The sequence below is a fragment of the Acyrthosiphon pisum genome, chromosome A1, assembly GCF_005508785.2.
Source record: "Acyrthosiphon pisum isolate AL4f chromosome A1, pea_aphid_22Mar2018_4r6ur, whole genome shotgun sequence".
NCBI lineage: Eukaryota > Metazoa > Arthropoda > Insecta > Hemiptera > Aphididae > Acyrthosiphon > Acyrthosiphon pisum.
Genome location: NC_042494.1, coordinates 138665170 through 138690285, shown reverse-complemented (window position 1 = coordinate 138690285; position 25116 = coordinate 138665170). Strand labels below are relative to the sequence as shown.

At 31.4% G+C, this 25116-nt stretch overlaps 1 protein-coding gene across 1 annotated transcript in view; it reads right to left on the bottom strand.

The window, feature by feature from the left end:
• LOC100162025 overlaps window positions 1-24842 on the bottom strand; it is a 51670-nt gene extending 26828 nt beyond the window's left edge. The window contains exons 1-2 of the mRNA XM_001949433.5: window positions 24574-24842; window positions 6474-6551 (exon numbers count right to left, since the gene is read on the bottom strand). Of these exons, the coding sequence (XP_001949468.2) occupies window positions 6474-6536 (63 nt within the window). The 5' untranslated portion in view covers window positions 6537-6551; window positions 24574-24842. The remainder of the gene's footprint in view (window positions 1-6473; window positions 6552-24573) is intronic.
• Between the last annotated feature and the right edge of the window lie 274 nt (window positions 24843-25116).

Genomic DNA, 25116 nt, shown 5'->3' with positions numbered 1-25116 from the left:
ATTGAATTTAGAAGTAATAAAAAATATAAATTAAATTAATTAGGTAGGTAGTAATAAATTAGGTACCTATAGGTATACCTACTAATAATATATTACACTAGCTAATAAGTAGCCAGGTAGGTACCCTATACCTATATGTTTATTATATTGCACTAGTTGTATCCAAACTAGGTAGGTAGATATATATACTATTATAATAAAACAGCCAATAAAAATAGTTAGGTATAGAATATCCGATATAGCCATAACTAATTACATATAGCGCTGTGATTTTTGATTTATATGACAAAGAAGAATACAATTTATTATAATGTTATATAACCTAGCTAGTCCCTAAACGTCTCAAACCTAATAAACATAAGTTAGGTACTATAGTTACTACTTACAACTTACTATATAGTTCGGAGTTCCCTATAACCCTTAAAGATTTTATATGATTATAAATTATGAATCCTTACCTATTTATAAATACATATTAGGTACCTACTTACTTATCTTAGGTAATTGGTTAACTTAGACACATATGATTTATGACTGATTTTGAACGATGCGTGTAGATATATATATCTATGTATTATAAAAACATTTATCACTTATAATTATATCAGAATTATAATCGACTATTGTAAATTGTGAACCTATTTGATTGTGTTGCTGTTCAGGACTGCCCTGAGGGCATGATGGGCTACAATATTCTTAATTACTTTTTTATAGTTATATCTAAGTCGTTTGAATAAAACCCCTTTTAAATAATTAATCTTGTTTCCAGCTGGTTCGGTGTTTTATTTTTGAGATGATCCTATAACGTATGTATGATTGATCAGTGATTACAAAAGAAAACGAAGTAGGTAGGTTGGCCTGTCATATGTGAACAGGATACATGTTGGATTTGTTAGAAAAATAAAAGAAAAAAAGTAATTATGGAATTATTAAATAGGATTTTTCCTAGCGAGCTACAGTCAAGTCTAATAGTATAGGTGCGCATAATACGGTAAAACTAATAAAAACATGATTGTTATAATGCATTATAATTTATAATATTAAATAAATTATAACGTATATTATGTAACTATGTGGTAGGTATGACGAACAGTGTTCGTTCAACGCAAGGATAATTCTTTTGAGATAATTAATGTGTTAATGTGTTTTAAAAAAAATAATAACAGGTGGCAATTGTGCGTTATTATTATTTCTTTGTGATAATATTAAAAATCGTAATAGCTATAGAGACAGTCAGAGAAAACATGTACTTTATTTTTGACTTTTTTAGGGGCACGGGCGTTCTTAAACTATATTTTATACTTTAATACTTAATACTTAAATATAATATATAGTAGTTATAGGTATATTTATATAAATTGCTAATGCATTTTATTTCCGATTTGGCCAAGTTATTGCTACGGGTTGTTATAGTTAAGCGATCAGTACCTAACACTTATTCCGTAGACGACATATTTTCACTAGGCAGATTCAGAATACACCAAAGGATAAAAGGATTTCTATCTAATATCTATTCTATACTAAGACATAGTAAAACTAGTATTTCATATATATTTTTTAACGTGCCATCAACAGTCTTCGAAATACGTTAAGTAGGTTAAACTGCGTGTTCTGCAGCGAGGATGTTTTATGAAACTCTTTAATTCTCCATAACTGACCGCTTTACGACCATATGAGATTGGTGGTGGCCTAAATTATACGTAAATATTATCAATGGAATCAACGTGGAAATATTATAGGTAGGTAGATAGATACGTTGGTATATAGTAGGTAGGTATAGTCAGTAATGGTACATAACATAATATTATTATTATTTACGAGAATACATGATGGGCTGTAACTAATATGGAATGTACATTCCCAAGTTTAAATAACTAAATGGCTTTAATAATTGATTGTAATCGCTTTAAAAATAAATTACACAGTCTCTATTTCTAAAAAAATATAAAAATATATAGAATGTATGCATGATAAATTAAATATAATTATATATTTTAATAAGAAATAAATAAGAAAAGTCTAAGTAATAAAAAAAAAAAACAGAACTAGTATTTTCCTGTGAATGGTATAATATGTTATATTATTTTATAGAAAAATTGATTTATTAGCTTATACGTAGGTACTTATGATTAACTAAATATTTCTTAACGGACGAAAATATAGTACATTTTAAATTTTTGAACCAAAAATTGTTTAATATTGATGAGGATAATTTTCGGAAATATATTTTTAGTTTTAGGGAAACGTATAATAATGTGGTTTTTAGATAAAAATTAATTTTTTTACTATATAATAATTTAGCATGGTTCTAACGGTTTGAATTCGATTTGAAATGATCATAAATGTACATACAAACTATACCAAAAATGACTGACTGTACTGACTGTAAAAACCTTGAACTAATTTGATATAAGAAAAAAAATTACTTTTTATATACTTTTTTCGGGCAACATATTATAGTAAGTATCTATAAAAACAATTATATTCATGCCAGACGCCAGTTGTTGTAATAAAATACGTACTGTACATAGTCCATACATATATTTGTGATTTTTTTTAATTGTAAGAAATTGTAGATCTATTAAATTTGTCTGCCTTGTGCTTTTTTTTATAAAATCATTAAGGCCATTAGAAACTCGGAAATTCACGCGCCAAATACGGTGTTGCGGAAACATACAATTATTATACATTCTGAGCGCAAACATAGAAAAAAATTAATTCAACACAATCATTATTAAACCAAAAATTTTGTGTAAACGAGAATATTTTGTTGTTATAAAAATAATATTTTTTTATTGAATGTCAAATTTTAAAACGACAAATAATATTAGTATTACAAAGACTTAATGGTTATAATATATAGATACACTACGTGTATGATAGTGTATAATACTGCAACTAAAAACATACATTTATTTTTATTTTTTCATATCTTAACATCTGAAATGAATCTAATAATATTAAATGAAATTATTATAAATTATAATACACCTAACACCTAAATAAAAACAAGATTTTTATTTCCATATAAAAATAATTTATTTAATTTAAATAATACGCATTCTTTAATAATTTGAAGGACATATTTTATTATATTTTATGTAGGTTTATAGAACTCATTTTGAATAAATTAAAAAGTATTGAAAACTGAAATAGTACTTTTGCACTTTATCAAATGTATAAATTATAGGCTATAAGTACCTTTTTAATAATTATTTCATAAAATTATATGAAAATAAAGTCAACCACGTTTCATTGATAATACATTATAATACTATATACTTAATTTGAAAATTCAAAAATCATGATAAAACTATTAAAATTGTAATGTTGCCTTACATTCGCTGACCTGGGTCAAAGAGTCAAGGGCAATAAGGTTTTCCGTGTAAGTAATATTTTACCATTGTTAATATATTGCAAAATTAGTTATGGGAGTCTACATAAACAAAACTTGTGAAGTCTCAATTTTATTGTCTATGCTATACGTATAATTTGTATTACAATTCATTTTATTTTGTATTTTTATTTATAACGATATCTACGAGACTACGATGGCTAATGGCTACATGTCTGTATTATAAAAAAATGATTATGTTTTAATATATTATTATATTTTATTCTTAACTATTTGTTATGCTGTTGCATATTATATCTATTGTTAATAACTCAATATCATTTTTTTTTAATAGAGTTAAAATGAAAAATTCAATAAGCATTCATATTATATAATTAACAAATTGTACCCATTGTCAGTAAAATATGTTATGGAAGTATGGAAGTTACTTTGTAGCTTATTCATAGATTTTTTTTATTAAACATTCAATTTATTATAAGGAACTATAAAGGGTATAGAGATTCAAAAAACAAATTCAATTAAAAACCACCACACGATCACAATATAATAGAAAAATAATAATATTTTGCTAATGGAATTATTGCATAAAATAAATTTTAATCTCGAAAAACCAATTTCTGATATCTGCAGACGGTTGCAAAATATTTTTAAATTTATATTTCAAACAAAATAAGTCACGTTAATAATGTTATTATAGTCGGAGAAAGTCATTACAAATGCCTGTAAAGTATGTGCTTGAATTACCTATAGGTAATAGGTTAGGGAAGTTAATCATTCGTAAATCATACGAGTATAATTCTTAAAATGAGTACAACATATGTTCTAATGTTTACCTACGTACTACACTACTACACTGAGATTATAAGCACGCGTATTATAATCTATTTATTTTATTATATATATATAAATATAATCAATGATAAAATGATATTATAGGCTATTGATATTGCATTTAATATTTTTTTACAATTAGCTCCACTTGTAATATAGATACCCACGTATTTTTTTCTTTAAACGACAAGTCAATTATTAAAGTTGGTTTTGAATACTAGGATAATCGCAATATTTATAAGTTTATAACCGTCTAAAATAAACAGGCAGGTACCTATATAATAAATATATTACTATACCATAAGTCCATAATTATGTACCTACTATACAATACGACATTGTATAGTGAGATTTGAGACTGAGCCAGTCGTAGGATTGTGGCTGCGAGTATGTGCGTGTGCGTGTATTTGTATTTATGTTTTGGTCCGAAGGGGGGGGGGGGGTGGTATTAACTACAGGCGTATTAAAAAATAAAGGTCTTATCACTCATTAAATCGTATCGCAATAATGTGTTTCATATTCATATATAGGGCGTGTAGTGTGTGATTAGGTAGGTACCTACTGTGATTTATAGAGAAGTATTACATCGATATATTGTTATAGATATAATTATGTTAAATTCAATAATAATAATTATAAATATCGAACACGGGATTAATATCTTTATGAATATATTATATATGCCATATTGTGATATACATTGGTATGTACTTTAAAAGCTTAAACGGCGGTCTAATGTAACGATGACGTAACACGTGTTGCATATAATATTATTATAATATATTATTGTGTGGTAGAAGCGGTATCTCGCAAGAGAAGATGGAGGAAAAAAGTCGCATTCAATCGCGTGTGTATGGGTTACCTACACAGTGTATATATTATGCGTACATCGCGCCGCCGTGGTTATCGATTATGCAGATAACCGGAGGGCACATAATATAATATTATATTATAATGCTGTTAGAGCATACAACAGTTAATTCCGTTGAGAGACATTATAGAAGTGTTCTTATAGATATTATTCTGTCGTGATGTAGCCGTGCCACTTTCACAGTGGGCACATGGACCGAGTGGAACTGATTAATAGTACGGAAATGTGTGCGCGTGTTCGCACACCTATTCCGTAGGTACGCGGATAAATAATACACATGTTGCCCTGACAATAAACGTAGGTCATAATATTATATGTGTGTGTGTGTGTGTGTGTGTGTGTGTGTGTGTGTGTGTGTGTGTGTGTGTGTGTGTGTGTGTGTGTGTGTGTGTGTGTGTGTGTATACATATATTGTCCGAAATATTGATCTTTTTTTTTAGGTTAAGGATTGTACTGTATATTAAAACATATGAAATAATATCGTTGGGTGTACCTAACTTGAGGTAAAGGTTTTCGAAATTACAACGACAGCAGGGCCGAACGATTTCGGACACGATTAATTTACAAGGTTAACGGCGGAGAACATGTAGTGCGTCCTACGTCCACAATATTATATTATTTTGCATTATTATACAACCAACAGATATAGGTACAATAGTCTGATGGTCAATACTACATCGAAACCTTTCTACAATAATTTATTAATAGATTAAACACTATATATACAGGCTACAGCATTCCTACTGTTTTATACATCGTTATTCGATAAACATTTGTAATGACTATTAATTATTCCTAGATGGAAATTTCGACGAGTATTTTTTAAAAAAAATGTATGTCCGATGGTTGAGAACTAGAGTCCAGATTATTATTTTAATATTATTTTTTGAGATTTTGGAAAAACCATGTACTTATTTAATTTTTTAGTGATTTAAAGTTTAAAGTTCTAAATAAAATGAGTTTTGGTTCAATCTAATTAACTCGATTAATCTAAAGGGGTTATATATTAGATATATTAATATTTCCTTCTAGAATATAATTTCGTGAATGATGCTAACACTTTCCCCTAGAATATTTTGATTCATTCCATTTCTGGTCTTATAATAATATAAAATGTATGAATAAAGAGTACCTATACAAAAATGTTACATCACTACGCTTAATTTGAAGTGAACGTCTAAACGTAACCGCGAACCACAGTCTCTACGGCAGCAGATTATTATATCGAATAGGCAGAATAATGAAATTGTCAATGGAATTATTATTATATTATATCCTTAGGTAACTGGAACAATAGGTCGTTGACGTAATAATACAACTATAAATTTGTCTCCAAAAAGATAAAACGTAGTCATTATGATAAATAATTTAATAATGATTAATGAGTATATAACTATAGGTATGTAGTTAATGTACCTGTGACAAGACGTATGGAAGAGTGACGACCAGTAAAATGGCCGCATATATTTTAATCCTCATGCCAGCTGGATGAATCTGTAAAAAAAAAATTATATTAATAAAAAAAACTTTTCAGAAACCATATTATAATCAATATAATAATACCACAACTACGCCTAAACATCTTTTTGTGAATTTTATGATTGAATAAGTGAAGTAATAACTGACACTTAAAATTTAACTATATGTCTACTGCAGTACCTCGCTGATATTTTATGAGATCATTTACAGTAATCAGACACACCTCCTAGTATTATAACTATTACACAATACCATCAACTGGCAAATTATAATTTACTTATTTCAACATATTATTTTTTAAATCTTTTTTTCTCGAAATAGTAGGTAATTGATTTTTTGAAATATAGTTGCCAGAACTAATGTTTTACACGGTCTACGTATTTTCAATCTACTTATACTAATACTTTATTTTATGTTGGACGTTGGTACCTTATAGGTACCTACTTATGTTATATTTTAGTATGGGGTTGCCATATTTTATTTTACTTAAACCGGAACAAAAATTTTTTTATACAATATTTATAGGAAAAATCTTACTCCTCCACGGTCAACCACCAATTTTAACATCCTATTTATTTGTAACTGGAATATCGCACACAATACTCTACGCCATACGTTTATTGAGTAAAAACTATCTCAATGTTACAAATCGGAACGAGTAACCGGCAAAATTTCAATTAACGATAATTGAACGGATTTGTAGGTTTTCGTACAAATGTATTGGGTTTATATGCAGCTCAACATTAGTAAAAAAACGTGGGCGATTTGTTTATTAAAGAATTCGTGGAAGTAGTAAGTACCATTATCTTAATATAATATAATATAATTTACCTAGGTGTAGGTATAATTAAATAGCAAACAAAATGCCTATGAATTTAAAAATTATTAAAAATTAAAAATATATTTTACCAACCTGCTTTTGACCGAATATAAAGAGAATAAATCAAGGTTTTTTAGAGAATATTATCATCATATTTTAAACTTTTAAAAACCTATAAATCCGCTTTCTAGGCCGAGAAGTGAGAAAAAAATTGTAGTGAAGAAATGAGAAAACAATGAACGTATTCGTAAATAATATAGTCGTCACTCGTCAGCAAGACGGGAAAATAAGTTTAAAATAGATTTCGTGAGTCAATCAAAAGATTATTAATAACAATTTATATTCATAATAAAATTTAGTAGGTATTTATAAATTTATAATAATTTATACTTTATAGTATTTTTATTTTTTTTATTAACATTCTAAGTAATTTATAATAATTCAAGTTTTATTACTAAATTTAAACAATTAATATCACATTGATATATTTATTATAAGTATTTTTTTAAATATTTATATAGATTATTAGATTGATATTTAACAAATATTAGAATATCTAAAAACATGAAACTTAATACTTAAATGTCATCAATATTAATTGTATCAATAATCTATTTATCTTAAATACATCTATAAAACATTTATCATAATGATATATATTTGTATAAGACCCACCTAAACCATTGAATGATACATTGTATGTTATAACACATTTATCTACTTAAAGGTCACTAGAGTTAAAATTGTAATAATAATTGTAATATGTATTTTTACTATAGGTACGCATCATATACAATATTAATATATTGTTATAACTTTTAAAATTATTTATATTCGTGTTTATATTGCAAATATGAAAAAAATAATTAAAATAAATAAACCTAATAAGTCAATAATATTATATAATATAATATTAAAATTACAATTCAAAAAGTAATGATGAAACCGTATTTATTAGAATTAAAATATGTATTTAAAAAAATAAAAAATTTAGTTAAATGAACAACGTTATGAACATTTATATTAATATTTTGTAACAGGATTAAATATTATGTCTTTGTTGGGCACTTAAGTGTAATAAAAAGTTGACTATAATAAACTGTAGTGTGCAAACACGAGTGGGTAACTATTGGGACTTGCCGCATGTAATAATCGCATGCAGTGGAAGATTTTCCATAAGAATTTTGTAATGGCAGACAATCGTCAATCTGACGTAGGTATTTTAGTATTTACCTCAAAGCAGAAGTAGTTTTAAATAACAATAAACATAATAGGTACGTATTTTCTCAATCCGGTGAGAGTTACTCGAGTATGAATACAATAATGAAAGAATGTTACCAAGGTTCAATATATTAATTTCAGTAATTAGATGAGAATAATATTAGAAGGTCATAAACGAGGCCTATGTCATATTATTATTTTTATACTTCATGGTAAAAGATTCCAAAATATATACAATCAAAAAGCATAGGGACTCACAGATAAGTTATAACTATTATTATTATTATTATTATTATTATTATGTTAAACAAATACACAAGTATAAAATATGTATAATGAACGATGACCTCTCGGCTCTCTTCAGTTATTCTGAAATGTGAGATCTTTTAATTTATAAAATATGCTTTGTTGAACTCTTTAATTTTGTTTTTATCTGATTTTTTAGAAAATTATTTGTTAACTCACAGACTTTTGAGTGAAAATTAATTTTTATACATATTTCAAAAATTATTTTTTCTATTTCGTGAATATTATAAAATAAATACTTATAAGTTATAACTTATTAGGAACGTATAGAGGTTAATGCATCGTGTGCCGTAAAAATATTAAATATTAACTATTTATTTTCGTATCAAATTAAAAAAAAAAGGTAATAAATAAATAACAGTCAGTCAACGAGGCTATGAAACAAAAATGAGATAAAAATTAAAAAGTTGTAAAAAAATTAAATATATAGGTATCGGGAACGCTAACATAATAATATAATATACTTAATTACCTACTTGTTATTATGCTTCGTGTACAATATATTCATTATATATATGAAGTTATAATATAGTAATATTTATAAACTATCCTAGTGAGAGTAAATGTATATAATGACATGTGCCTATATGTATTAAGCATATTGTTTATATTTGAACATAAAAAAACCAGTCCAAAGAGTCTACACTCCACATATAAAATATACTTTATGTCGTGATATTATACACCTAGGTAGTTTACCCAAAAAAATTATCAAGCATTTAGTACATCCGGTGTGCCGTGTACACCACAAAATATGTAACAAAAACGTATACCTATATATATATAATTATATACACCCGGGAAATTATTGTCCTCGTTGATAGGAAAAAAAATTGTCCTGCTGTCGTCGGTAGGGCCGCGACGACGATCGATCGGCTTGGTCGTGCAGTATAATAATATATAAATATATAATACCTATTAGACAAGGTAGACTTGACGACGGCTGAAAGGGAGGGGGAGGGACAAAAATGAATCTATATTGGTATGTTCAGTTGTCCGGCGTAGTATATAATAATATAATAAAATGCATAGCGTGGTCGTCGCATGAAAGATGGGCGAAAGAATGTAGGACGAACAACGGTGCCTGGCCGCGGCGACTTAATAACAACATTCCGAAACCGGGTTGGGTTTCTTTTTTAAAATACATTTTTTTAAACACATGGAAATTAATCGAGTCGTATACGCGGAAACTAGAATTTCGTGCACGCCGCCCATCACGCGTACCTACTACCTACCCACCTATAACTATATATACATAATATGTCCTATAGTTAATGTTTATACCTATACGGCGGCGGGTGGACAGATTTAAAATTGTCATAGGTCATAATGCTACAGAATGCGCCGTTATAATACCACCTCTGATTGCTGTTGGATCTTTTAAATTTCACCCGACAGACGTAAGTCACGTAACTCACAATTTCCACGTCTCCCGTGCCCCATATATACTATATTTTCCCGCCGCACTAAATTGCAGGCAGTGCCTATACCAATACGGCTATAGCCTATAATATAGGTACCCATGTCCTACTTATACTCGCGTTACATATATAGAACTATAATACAACTTTTTATTATAATTATAGGTCGTAGTTGCGTTCCATCTGTTTTTCACATTTCGTCTGAGGAAAAATCCCCGGCAGACGAGGAGCCGCTCTACAGGGAGACAACTACGTGCTAGGTATAGACAGTTCGTGTCTTCACGCGATTTTAAAAGAGAAAGGTCTTACACGTCGCTGCGGTATATATGGATGACGACGTGTATTAATCCCAAGAGAACCGCGAGCATATCGCGTATATATGTATATACGCAAAACAATCATGTGAAAAACGAAAGGAAATATGAGGCATTACTGCAGCAGTCTTGTCATTGACACAATAACGTGACTAGTTTTTACGCACTTGAACTTCAATCCGAAAACTCGCGCACGGCGCATGTGCAATATATATTTAATATTATATAGCAGCAGCCCGAGTTCGACAGTATCGCGATGACGCAACCACCTGCAGCCGTATTTATTTATATATTTTATATCTAAGTTATATTTATATCAACGTTTTAATGGTTGGTTACCCTTGTAATGTCATAATCTTATTGATATTGTCTGGCCATCGATGTTTTCGTTGTTGTTTACGCTACGTGATAATAGTCAAGTACCTACCTACCTACTTAGGGCCATTTCATTGCCCATTATAATGGTATACAGAAAAACAACGTTCATTAAATAAATTACACAAAAAGCACTCACTAGTCACTGCAAGACCTGCACTGACCATAATATTGTTTTTCCGTAATTATTCGTATAAACGTGTAGGTTGTTTACGATATTCTACTGAAGAAAAAGTTATCGAACTAAGAAAATATAGTAGGTAAACGACTGAACATGTTGACGTTTTTTGCAGGCCAACGGTGAATAAGACTACTGTCAGATATACCTAGCTATATTGCTATAAACATAAAATTGAACGTTACCTATACTAAACGAACGATTTAGAAAAATAGAGATAATCCAAACTCTAGCAGTACCTACCTAAGAAACCAAGTGTCAAAACCAGTTTTTTGAATTCATCATTCTAGATTCGATCATACTATTTTGATAAACATAACATTATAGATTGCTTTAGATACAACATTTTAGAAAAATGAGCAAAGTTTTCCAACTCTTGTCGATGAATTAAAACTGGTTTCAAAAATAAAAATCTCGTATCTTTTGTTAGATACAACGACGCCATAACGAGTTTTTTGGAATTTAAATTTTCCGTTCTGTATATGCAAAACTAACTGCAGACTATCAGTATATTATACAAATATACTTATATGATAAATAATTTACCGTTATAATTAAGGCAAATAAATATACAAATTATTTCACAATCTTTTGTGTTCATTATAATATTTTACACGAATCCTAAGACTAAATTAAATCTCAATTAGTAAAATTAAAAATGCTGGGAAAATGTAAAAACACGCATACACGTGGTAATTAAAAATATACGTCCTATTATATTTTGGCGATTGTTAAACAAATCTGCGGACTACAATTATTGGGCAATTGGGATTTGCATCAATTCGATTACATAGAAGTTACTACCGTAATAACAAAAAGCAACAATAATAATATAATCTCGGACTCATGGATTTTAATCTTCTCGTATTTACACAGGTATAAATAAATGTACCTACAATGCATGTTGTGCACACTATAGTCGCTATACATATTATTGTTATGTTATATACCAATGATGGTATTATTGCCGTATTGGTATATATGTATTATATTATTATATATTATCTATATAGTCGGTCCATGTTTGAACACGATAAAACTACCATCGTCGTCGTTCGATAGTTCGTATAGGTACGTGTACAACATTGAGTGTATTGTTCAATGTGTAAGCCTTGTTATCAGACAACAAAACACATATTTCACCATTGAAAAAATGCATATATATATATATATATAATATTATACCTATACGCGGCTGTAGTGCGCTTATACATCGTCATCGACCGCTACTAGTCCTTTTTTTTCAATATTCGTCCGTACACACACAATAGACGTTCATGCGTTATTCGAAAAATATAATAATATATAGTGTATACAATAAGTTTTCCTCAGACATCGAAACAGGCGTCCTCGAGACATAAATTTTATAATTTATCACAGCAGTCCAAACCTGCAGCAGCAGCAGCAAGTAGGTACGCGACAAGAATGCGTTCACGGCTTTGCACAACACCCCAGCCCTCCACCGCCCCCGCAACCATGTTATTATTATTATATTACCCACGACGACGGTTATTAAGACCAATTATTTAACGCGTGGGCGACACAAAGCCCATGACCACTTTCTCACGAAATTACCCGGCGAACAGCACAGTATAATATACAGCGAGTAGGTAAATACACATAATAATGCAATAACTTCTATAACAATAAAAACATATACCCGCGCGTGTTATAATATGTATGCACTATGCATATATATTTTACAACTGTAATTCGCATTTCCACGCGCCGGCCAATACGCGTAGTAGCACTGTATATATTTGTAGTAAAGGCACATGTACAAATCTAGGTTAATTTCGCGGAACGTTTCGTCACATCGGATCAAACCCGTTCGCGACTGCGAGATGAACCGATTCCGAGCAGGGATTATAATGTATATTAGTATAATGCGGGCGAGTGGCAACTAGAATAAGTACCAATAAACTATATGTGCCTGTTTGTTTTTTACCCGTTAAAAAGTGTACGGTATAATTAAAATTCGTTATCTATGCTCGAGCCCGATGAGATCACTGAACGAATCTCTGCACACTCGCGCGGTGTGACGGCGGCGCGGCTGAGTGTTGAACTTGTATTATAGTAGACGAAGACCGAAAAAACTCGACCGGATGACAGGATCGAGACTCGACTGTAGAGCTATATTATGATTTTTTTTCATTATTGTTTAATTTATGCTGTGGGCTCGGCTGTGCCAACCGAATACTAAATGCGCATATATATGTACGGTTGAACGTTATAAGTCACACAGAAGACGTGTAAAAAAGCGGTCGTCGGGTCAAAAACCCAACCACATCACGATGCTAAGTGTATCCCCGTCGTCGTATGGCGAATCGACGGTAATATTATTTCTGTCACACCTATCGCGTTCAGATGTCAAACGGTTCGTCTTGAATACTAAATCAATCTTCCTCTGCCGGCGTGCGCGTGTGTGGATAGTTTTTAAACACAACAATACTTTTAAGCATTTCCGTCTCCCCCCTAATGAGCTCATCGCGCCGTGTATAGGTAAGTGTACCTCTAATATATGTACACCGACACTGCAGCACCAGCACGCTCGCCGGTGACGACGACAATTCCATAATATTATATCCGTCTATATATTCGGGTTCAAAACAATGACCGCACACCGAAAATGTATGGTAATAATATTTTCATTGTTACCGTCGTTGGTGCACGCGATATGACGCAATACGTTCGAGACGAAATACCTCTGCGTCTTTCGCCTTGCACGCCCACCGAATGTTGTTTTTCGCGATTCGGACCAACCCTCGAGAAACGTATATAGTACCTACGCTGAATGTGGGTACGATAATAACATAGGAATACCGTGCACACGCGTGTATTGAACCATAGCCAATATATTAATATGTACCTACATTGTATATGTGTGATACATGGGTGCCTGCGCAGTGACGAACACCTGCGAGAAACGTTACCGGCTGTTGCACCCGCTCTTGTATGGGTTTTGGACCTATACACGAACACGGCGAACCATAACTCAAGTGCATCATCAGCACACCGTCATAATAATAAAAATATATATAATATTTCAGTAAGTCGTATGCGCGACGACCGAAATGTGTTTTCGATGTACTGTATAATAATTTTCCAATTAACAGCAGTACGCAGTATAATATACCTAGTATACTATATAATATATATAACGTAATTTTCGTTTGAATTTCCCTATTGTTCGGCATGAAAAGAAAACATGGGGAACGATTAAAAGTGGCATAATAATACAGAGATAATGCGCTCGATAATCAATAGTAAAAGTGTTTGGATAATGTCGATTTTCTGTTTTGTTTTGATTTATATTTTCCCGTTGCGGTATTGTGGTGGATTTCGAATATCGTTAACAATAGTGTGGGCGGAGAGTAATGATTTATAAATCTCGTCAGATTATTATATACCTAAGGTATTGGCTGTAAGATACGTGCGTTCAAATTTTAATTAGATATTAATTGAAGTGCGGCCGTTTTTATATACGACGATGGGTATAAATACGGACGACGTTTGCGTGAAACGAAAACCGTCGTAATCGTATATATAGGTAGGTACGCGTTTAAGGTTACCTGCATAGAGGTTTTTGCTTTTATAAAGAAAGTGCGCGTTTAATGCAGTTTCAGAGTTATTTTTTCTTATCCTTTTAATACGCGTCTATACGCACGAGACCGGAGACTTCATCATCATCTATGTGCTTGGTCACAATATAATAATAATTATATCTACTCAGTCGGCTCTATATTATATCGACGACGCATTCCTGTTGGCTATAAATTCGTCGGCTGTATATTATATACATATATACATATATATATATATATATACCTATAGGTACGCAATAACCGGACTGCTGGTTCAATATACAAGAAGAAAACGCCAGGGGGCAATAAAACTCTTGCGATGAACAACATACCTATAACGACGAAGACGGACCGAAGTCGGATTTAGCGCAATGTCCAAAACGGAATACACACGGCGCGGCTCGAGTATTAACATCGAAGACAACAAATAATCAATTTACACGTACCGAATATTCTGCTAAGGTATATAATATAATAACTGGTCCGACAAGTCGGTAATTTTATTATTTATTTTTTTTGTCGTAATTACGACGCAACAATTAATAATGAATTGTATGTACCGGGCAATAGATAGGATTTTAATAGATGGGAGAAAATAGGTGGTGGTGGGTTTGCCCGTATTCACGAGGGAACCTCGCGCGCATCGTTGTTGTTAATTAAAAAACCGTTTTGGCTTCCATTCAAAATAAAAAAAATGGTAATAATAATAATCTTTGTAAAATGATTTCCGGAACATTTTTCGCTCCGTCACGCAGTTTTCGTCGTGTGGGAACAGTGCAAATCTATATACGGTATTATATCGTTATATATACGGACCGAGTATAAATGCATAATATGATATTAATACAATATAGAAAAATTATACGTGATCAATGTTCAGACGAAGAACGGTCAAAAATAAGAATAATAAATGTACCAGAATTTACCTGAATGTGGCTATCTCGAGTTAAAGGAATAAATTAGTAAAAGATTCGATGACTGCTGCTGTATAATATACCTACTTATGGATCAAATCGCTGTACCTTATTTAGTCGTGATTGCATTTTCAACCATAATGTTATTATGTACTTATTACAAATATAATATCAGCTATATTATCGGGTTTTGGACCGAATCTTACATCAACACGACTTAGGCACATTAAATAATATTACTTAAACGATTAGAATATTGTGTTTCGTTCTTATAATCCGTATCGTTCTTATTTTAAATTTATTACATATTATACACTTATCAGACGATTAGCATATTATTTTAAACTTTTAAAACCTTAAAATCCCGCGTCTACACAATATTTCGTAGTAAGACCTACCTGATGGCTAGTGCTTTATAATATATTATACTATAATATCACATATTACACTGGTTCGAAAACGATTTATCACGATGACGATTAGAGCTGACACCGCGGCGTGTGCGTGTGAAAGGACATGCCGCCGAATCCGATTCGGCGCGGGCTAGTTCGCCGTAATAACAATATAATAGTTGTTGGTCGTCCGGTTGGTCGTCACGGCGTATTATTACGACGACTTGCGAGCCGGCGGCGTCGCGTCGCCGTCGTCGTTTTGACCACGGACCACGGACGACGGTGCCAGCTCATCAGCTCGTCCGCATCGGTGGCCCGGGAGGAGTTCGATGCTCCCGATGACTTCCTATACCGACGCGCGCGCGCACGTTCGTTCGCAGCTCGTCGCCGTACTATTATTATTATCATTATACGTCACTGGGCCAACAACCGGTTTACGCGCGCGGGGCGACGCGCCCGGCTCCTACGTACCTGTGCTTTTTTTTTGCCGGCCAACTACGCGACGTGCCTATCGAATTACCGGGCACTGCGCAGGCCGACGACGGGCGTAATTAAAATGTAGGTAACGAATGCCGTTTTTCCGCACACGGCCTCACACTCGGGCCTCTCTGCCAATATAATATTATTTTAATAAAGATATCTCGTACAGCATAATTTAATATATTACAATGATAATAATATTATACATGCGTATGTGCAGTGTATATACCTCGCATTAGGAATAATAATATATGTATATAATATATTGCACACAAACGTGTGTGTGTGCCACGTTTGGCGTGTAGGTATTTTAGTATTTATTAATAATAGTAATAATAATAATAATCGTTGTGCGCCAAGTCCGAGTCCGGTGACCGAACGGAGAAACGTGAATGATAATCGCGGACGTCGGGGTTTTTGCACTCCGATAACTGTTAGTAGATAATAATTTAATATAACATTGCGCAACACGCAAACGCCAAACACCTTAAAATCTCGTTTCAGAGTGTTTAGATATGATGTATCTTCCTGCACGCGCGTTTCGAGTATGGTAATAATATTATTTATATTATTATTTTCTTCTATCGGCAGAGAGAGAAAAAAAAACCGTCGTTACCGGGCGCGTAACGGGATTGTCGGGATTTCAGACGATTCGATATAATAGTTTCATGTATAATATATATATTATTACACGTCATGTAACTCTTGTATATTATATATACTATATAAGTATATAACCACCGAGCACCGTACCTATAGACGTATCATACCCGAAATTTCGTTTCTCAGACCTGTCGCGGAGATACTACCTGTGCGTCGCGGCTGCAGGGGCCTTAACATATATAAATTATTATTATAGTGACAGGCTGCAGATGCGCTCACACACATAAAAATAAAATATAAATGAATAAAAAGGATGGGTCGCGTTATCCTGGAGAGACGGTCGGTCGTTAGTCGTTACCACTTACCCGTTTTTAAAGTGTACTGCAGGTACCTAATAATGTAGAAAAACCACTTTTCAAAATCAATTTCCAGTGGGAATTTGTTGTTATATTCTTATTTATTATATTATTATAAAACGCACCCCCGAAATACCACATCAAGTAGAATGGTTAGGTGGGTACCTAAATATAAATTCTTATACTCGATTATATAATATATATATATATAGCCATGTAGGTAATGTAATAACCATCTTGGTTCAAGCAGGGGCGTATCTGAGTGCTATATATAGTGATAAATGTTAGTCATTGTTGTGGATTTTCAGTTAAATAATTACAATATTATACGACCCGGGGTTTCTAGACTTTTGACGGCGTCAGAATTCTGTGGATTCCGATATCGTGTGTATAGACGTGCCGAAAGACCAGAATTCCAGAGTGTCTACGGTCGTAAAAATGATCGTTTGCTCGAAAACGTACGTCACGCACGCATATATACTCCAGGGAGACGATATTCGTCGTGCAGTGGTACGCGTTTTACCCAATATTATAATATACTTTTTAACAATAGCATACATTGTGTATTACATGGTGAAATGCTATAAGAACAAATAAGTACTTCGAGACAAATACATTGTGAAAATATCGAAATGAATAATATAATGTAGTAATGTACCTACTTGTATATGTTAAATGTATGATCTTTCAACTAAAAGTTAATAATTTATATGAAAATGACATTTATTGAAACAATTATTATTGATCAGTGATCACATATTGGCAAAAACATTTTGATTAGTAATGTTAAATAGCATATAGATATTTGTTTAGGTACAAATATTGGATAATAACTTTTTAAGTCTACATTAATTATAAGCAATTTAAACTTTATTATAATTTATGTGACACGTTAATGTTCTTCAATATAATATTAATATTTATCATACAAAATAAAATACTGGATTTTACGACCCAAATCTTAATTGAAGTCTCCCAATCACTGAATAGCCAATACAACAATACAACATGCGATTTTAATTTATTAAGTTATACACTTTATAATATAGGTATACGCCGTAAAAAAAATTCTATAATCTATATATTATTTCTGATTTCAAGACGGTTTCGTTGGTCAAGAACTTGGGCACTTGGCGCACGACTTATTAATTTCAAAATTATTCGTCAAATATAATATTTTGTCCTAGTTTTTTTTATCTACTGTAATTTATAGGTACAGATGTTACTCCACCGTATAATTATTTATTATTCCGCGATTCGTCTAGACCACAGAGAAACAATAATAAACGGAATAGGTATCTACTGCTAAGTGCTAAGACACACAAACGCCACATTTCACGGTTCGTGTAACGGCGGGGAGGCATGCGATTTATAGCTGATGTGATGCATATTATTATTTTTATCATCATCGCGTACCAATCATAACACAAAGCGGCGTTAAAAAAACACCAAACGGAAAAACAGGCCAAAAATCGTTTTGCGATTCGCGTCGGTCGGTCGGTCACCGATGGATCGCGCTTATGCGAATGTAATGTACACACATAATATTATTATCTATAATTATCCGCCAAACTTACCGTTTAATATGTTTCGTACACACGCGAGTACGACCGACCGAAGCAATTGAGCATAATGCACGAGTCCCAACTGCAGCGCTGCATCGTCGCCATCGTCGTCAACAGTTACCTAGTATTCTTTTCTATGGTCGTCGGCGTGTAAAAGGTCCATTATTGGCGTAGGAATAATACTGTATTATATAAATGGAGCATATCCGTGGGCTTTTAAATCGTGTACACGGTTCGTGATTCGACCAGAAGTATAATAATAATAATAAAATAATCTCATGTACCTATTATACACTATACAGCAAGCTCAGCGTTGTTGTTGTTGCAGGTTGTGTGATGTAAAGTATATAAGTAATACGGATCCGACGGGAATATAATATTATAACGAAGCGGCACTGTTTATGTGCGGTATAGGCGGTATAGCTGCTCTAGGTATAGACGGATACCAGGTAGTACCAGGTACTCGTAATTTAGTACATCTTGTAATATTCTAATTTTCAATAATATTATTATTAATATTATTTATCTTATGTGTATAGTTGTTATTATAGGTACATTATGTGTGTAAATATGTGCGTTGCGATACGAGACTATAATATTATTGTAATAATATCGACGATCCGCTTTTGCGCGGGCGTCCCGCGGTGTGCGCGCGCTCCATTATTCACGGTATACGCGCGCGCTTTAATCCGTTATCAATTAATCGTATTAATTAGATTTGCCACCGAATCGTATGCGCCACCGTCGTCCACAACAACAATATACCGATCGACAGCACACGGCGGGAGTAACACAAAGTACCTATAAATCATAATAGAATATAAATCAGGTAGGTAGCCGCCGTTGCGGATTAGCTGCTGTAAGTACAACGTATACAATATAACAACTATCGATGTATTCATAGTAGTATAATAATAGTGTGGGTATATTATTTCGTACACCGTTGAGGAGTTATATTTTTTGATTTCTATCGGCGCTTGTGTACCTCCTCCTTGAGCCGGATAACGGATTAAGGAAAATATTTTAATATTTGGTACCCCATTTCAAGAGGCTATTATAAAACAACATAATATGCATATTTTTGTATACAATATTATATATTTTTTGAAAGATGCCGCTCTGGAGCAAAAGCTCCTTTTGCACCTATCCGGCGCTGATGGTTTTCGGTTCATGATATTATTTTTTTTTCGGCCTGCGCTTTATTATGCTCCAGCTGTGGCGACTAATATTCTCATCTATTCGGTCTATAGTCGGACTGCAAATAACTATAAAATATTATAATGTATATATATATGTGCTGCACACCTGTACGCAGGTAATATTATATTTCGGACGACCGTGAAAATCGTCGTCTTGCGGCTTTATACTATTGCTGCGTACCAGCTGTGGTAGCTACGGCATACCACGCAGCGGACAACGCTATGATTGCGATGACTGTCGAAAATCGCGATCATCGTGTACGTGCGTTTGTATGGGTGTCCGCTCATAAACCGCGGACAATGACTTAACGATCACTCTTGCATGTGCGAACGCTATGTATATAATATATAATGTATATATAATATCGACCGCTAGTATGACGTGGCGATGATGCCGCGAAACTACAGAGTCGAATTGGTGAACACGATATTTTTTTGTAAAACTGACCGCGGGACACGGGGTACCTATATATACTCGACGATAATAACAATTATTATTATTAAGATAATAATATAAACGCAGTTAACGTAATAAAAATACGTAACAGCTCGTTTTGTATAGAACACAATGTCGTCAAACGATACGATCAACCTACATGTAATTCTATTATTATTATATTATGTGTAGCCGTGTACCTATCACAAGATGTCATGACGACCCGTATGTAAGAAATCATTTAACGTTAGATATTATAATATGCACTTGATTTTTTTTTTTCATAATAATAAATAATTATTATCATCGATCCAATGCGGTGCACGATTATACTGAACAATGTATTTTTTGACAGCGTACATGGTTACCGTCGTATAAATGTCATATTATAATATTGTACAGCAGTTGGGTTACCGAAAATATAAATCGCTTGCCGCAGCGCACGGGTTTAGTGTGATTAACATTAATACGACTACCTAGATTACTAGATATAATAATATTATATAAACGGTTATAAAAAAAGCATATCCAAAACGTTAAACGTTTAATAATGTTTCATTCATGTACGGCTGTTTAAGTCTCTGTCATAGACGAAACGCATGTTATTATTTTCCTTACGCCGTTATCTATGATTTTTTGGCGTGTCTGTATGACTATATAGTATAATATGCGTGTTCATAGGTATGGGCCGTACGGGTATCTCATATTCAGATAGTCCATAGGTACTAACTACTAATATACTATTTAATAATAATATATAGATAATATATAGTATATATACGTATATACATTAATATACCTACTTCAAAGCAATACCACCTAATGTATAGACTAGCTATATCATATGTATAATTATCTTTCTGACATTTATTTTTCCTATATAGCCATAATAGCATAACACATCTTGCCAACAGGTCAAGTTCATTAAATCATCACGCGCACACCGCCCGAGTTGAGAATTCGGCTTTATAGTTTATACCATTATACCTACATTAGAAGTCAGGACCTAATGATTAGGGGGTACCAATTCATCAATAGTATACCTAAATTATAAAACCAATATCATATTTCAACTACAATTTGTTTTGATTATACCCATCACAATCAAGTATATAGGTATATATATATATATATATATATAATATACATGCATAATTAATGAACGGTTAAATGAAGAACCCGCCTTTTCATAGTTGCATATTCTTATAAAATAGACACACGAAAATCTTATTAATTTTTCCACGGGTATATTATATTATGTTATATTATCGTAATCATATTATGAATAATTAGCAATTAATTCAAACTATGACGTTTATATTATTAAAGTGCATTCGTACATTTTTAAGCAGTGTGAAAAAATATATTACACAATAATTTTACTATAGTTTGTTAGACGTTGAAAAATATATAACAATATTAAATCACATATTATATAATTGTAAACTAAAATTATAAGCTATTTAAACTTAAAATTTTAAATGTGATAAGTAATGTTAATTTATTTTAACTCAATTAAATATTTAATTTTAATAAAAAGTTAACGTTTTAAAACTATATAGGTACCTATTCTGACTTTTTAAACATAGTAAAATAAAAATATATTGGATAGAGTAGGTACTATCGTATAAATTACTCATGTATAAACTTAGATATTTCTATAATAGGCAGTAGACAATTACGGGCATACCTACTCTTCAGAAAATGAATTTCACTATAAGAAAGTACAAAGCCGTGAATAGTTTTAACGATTAAACATTTTTTACAAACATAAAGTAAATAATATAACCCTATAATATACTAGTTATATTATTATAATCAATAACTTGTTTATATTTAATAATAAATATGTTAAAAAATAGATTTGATTAAGTAGCAATTCGAATTATTTAAAATTTAAATAAAAATGTCTAAATTGTTTTATAATCAGTCAGTGGATCACATAAATTCTATAACGGACCCTCTAGGATATCAATGTCCATTATAATAAACGGTCCTTCAAAAATAATAATTGTTGTCACCTATCATGGAAGTTTAAGTTTTTTGAGAATAAAAATAAAATATATAACACGTCACACGTATCAGCAAAATGTTTTCAGTGTTCACACTGCAAACAATAATGTACCGCTTGGATGTTTAAGAGTACCTACCTACCCACTTGTAATATATATTTTATTATTTGCAAAAATATTGTATATCTGTACTTTATAATTTTAAATTTATCATATTAATGATTGATTTGTGAAATATGAAAAAACCACGATTCAATGAAACGATACGCATTTCTTTTGTTACCTATACACTATGCTGATATAATCTCTGTTCCTTCAATCAAAATGTATATTATCAATAATAGTAACGCCTTAATCAGTTAATCAATATAAATTAATAATAATAATAATATAGTCATGCATGCGAACATCCGGTTATTGTAGAACATTTTATAAAAGCAGTATAATATACATAATCACATCGATGATACTTTATTACGTCAACACTGAATTTATAAGAATAATAACTTTTTATTTAAATAGTTATAACTTGTAATTAGTTTTCATAACATAGAAGTGACGTTGCACATTTTATATTGTTATTAGTATAGTATTTTTAAAAATATAAATATTAATGCATTTTGAAAAATGTCACTTTCACAATCTACGAACCATAAAAGTTATTATAAATCAATGATTGGTAATAATAAGTAAAAATATGAGAATATATCATAAAAATCGAAAGTAACGTTTTACGTCCTAATCATAGGATGTTTGTTAAAAAATTTTAATTTCCTATACTATGATGTAAAATACAAAATATATTTTCAATTTTCATACTACAATAGGTACGTGCATTATAATATTACAATATATAGGTATATATTTTTACTGTATAGTGGATACATATGACATTTTGAAAATAATGACAATTGGCCTCTGGCTGGGCATTCGTTTGAATAATCCCACGGCCAAATAAAACATATTTTAGCCCGAGGGTTGGGCGAGACATGTGTTAGACTCAACACAATAGTTTTTTTTTTTAAATCCCTGTGTAGGAGGGGACATTTTTCTGACAAAAATATAACAACAGAAATGTACAGGTGCTTATAAGAACTATAAGCAATATTTTTTTCTCTTATAGAAATATTTATTTTAACAAAAACTTCGGATGACTATATTGTATCTACAAAAAATATAAACCCTAAAAATGTACTAAATATTATATTTATATTGACTTTGATGTTCAACTAAATACTAAAAGAACACGGACGATATTTTTCGAAAAAAAATACGATAGACAAATATAATATTATCGCGTATATGTAGTCATAATGTACCGTGTAATTAGATATCATAACTTTGGTGCCGTTGACCTACATTTAAGCACAAAAGACTATTATCCACGGTTAGATTGACTTCAGATGTACACAATGAAATATTACAATTCTATGAAACTATATAGAAATATTAATACTAACCGTGTCCTAAGATTTTTAAAACCGCATAGGTACAGATTATCAAGTTAGCTACATACACAGACCGATACCAATGTAGTTTACTAGGATGTGCACATTGGACAGTAATAACAATCCAAATATAAAATAAGTATATTGAAAGACACTTGCCAACATTAATAAATAGTAGATAAATAATAAAATAATATTATCTAAAAATACGTAATACGTATATAAATATAATCGAATATCATCCATTAATTCAGATTTCAGAAGGATATAATATTAGGTAGGTACTCCTTTTTTTAAAAAATGTTTTTTTTACTTAAATTGTCTCAATATAAACTACAAATAATAATTATTTATTTTTAAATTAAAAAAAACCCGAGATTTAAAGGAAAAAAATAAAAACATTTTTTTCTTACCTGTGTTTTTCTTAAGTGAGACTGTTTAATCCATCAAAACACCATGTTCCTGCAGAGAAATATTAACACTTTCACTAGACCGACGGTACACTTAACTAGAATATTTCACAAAACTTTAAAAACTGAAAAATACTAAATAAGCACTAGTAAATAGTAAAATGTAATAGTAAAAAAGTGTAGGTAATAGTTAGTATAAACGATACCGGTATTGCGACACCTTTACTCGGAGCCGTCCAACCGACACGGGTTATTGTACTTAACTACCTAGAAAGAAGAAACCTGTTGGCCAAGACAGGCAGGTGCGCCCCTACCACTGCGGCGCGCAGGTAAAACGGACAAATTGTGGCGAGTGTTCCTTCCTAAATAACGAAAATCATGTTGATAATAATAATAATAGTAATAATGATACACATCATTATAAAAATATAATAATTGAGGTAAAATACTAAAGATAATGTAAGTTTTGTAAATAAATTTGTAGGTACATACTTGTTATTTTTAATTACTATTTAGGTCAGTTATCACTCTGATTTATCTATTGTG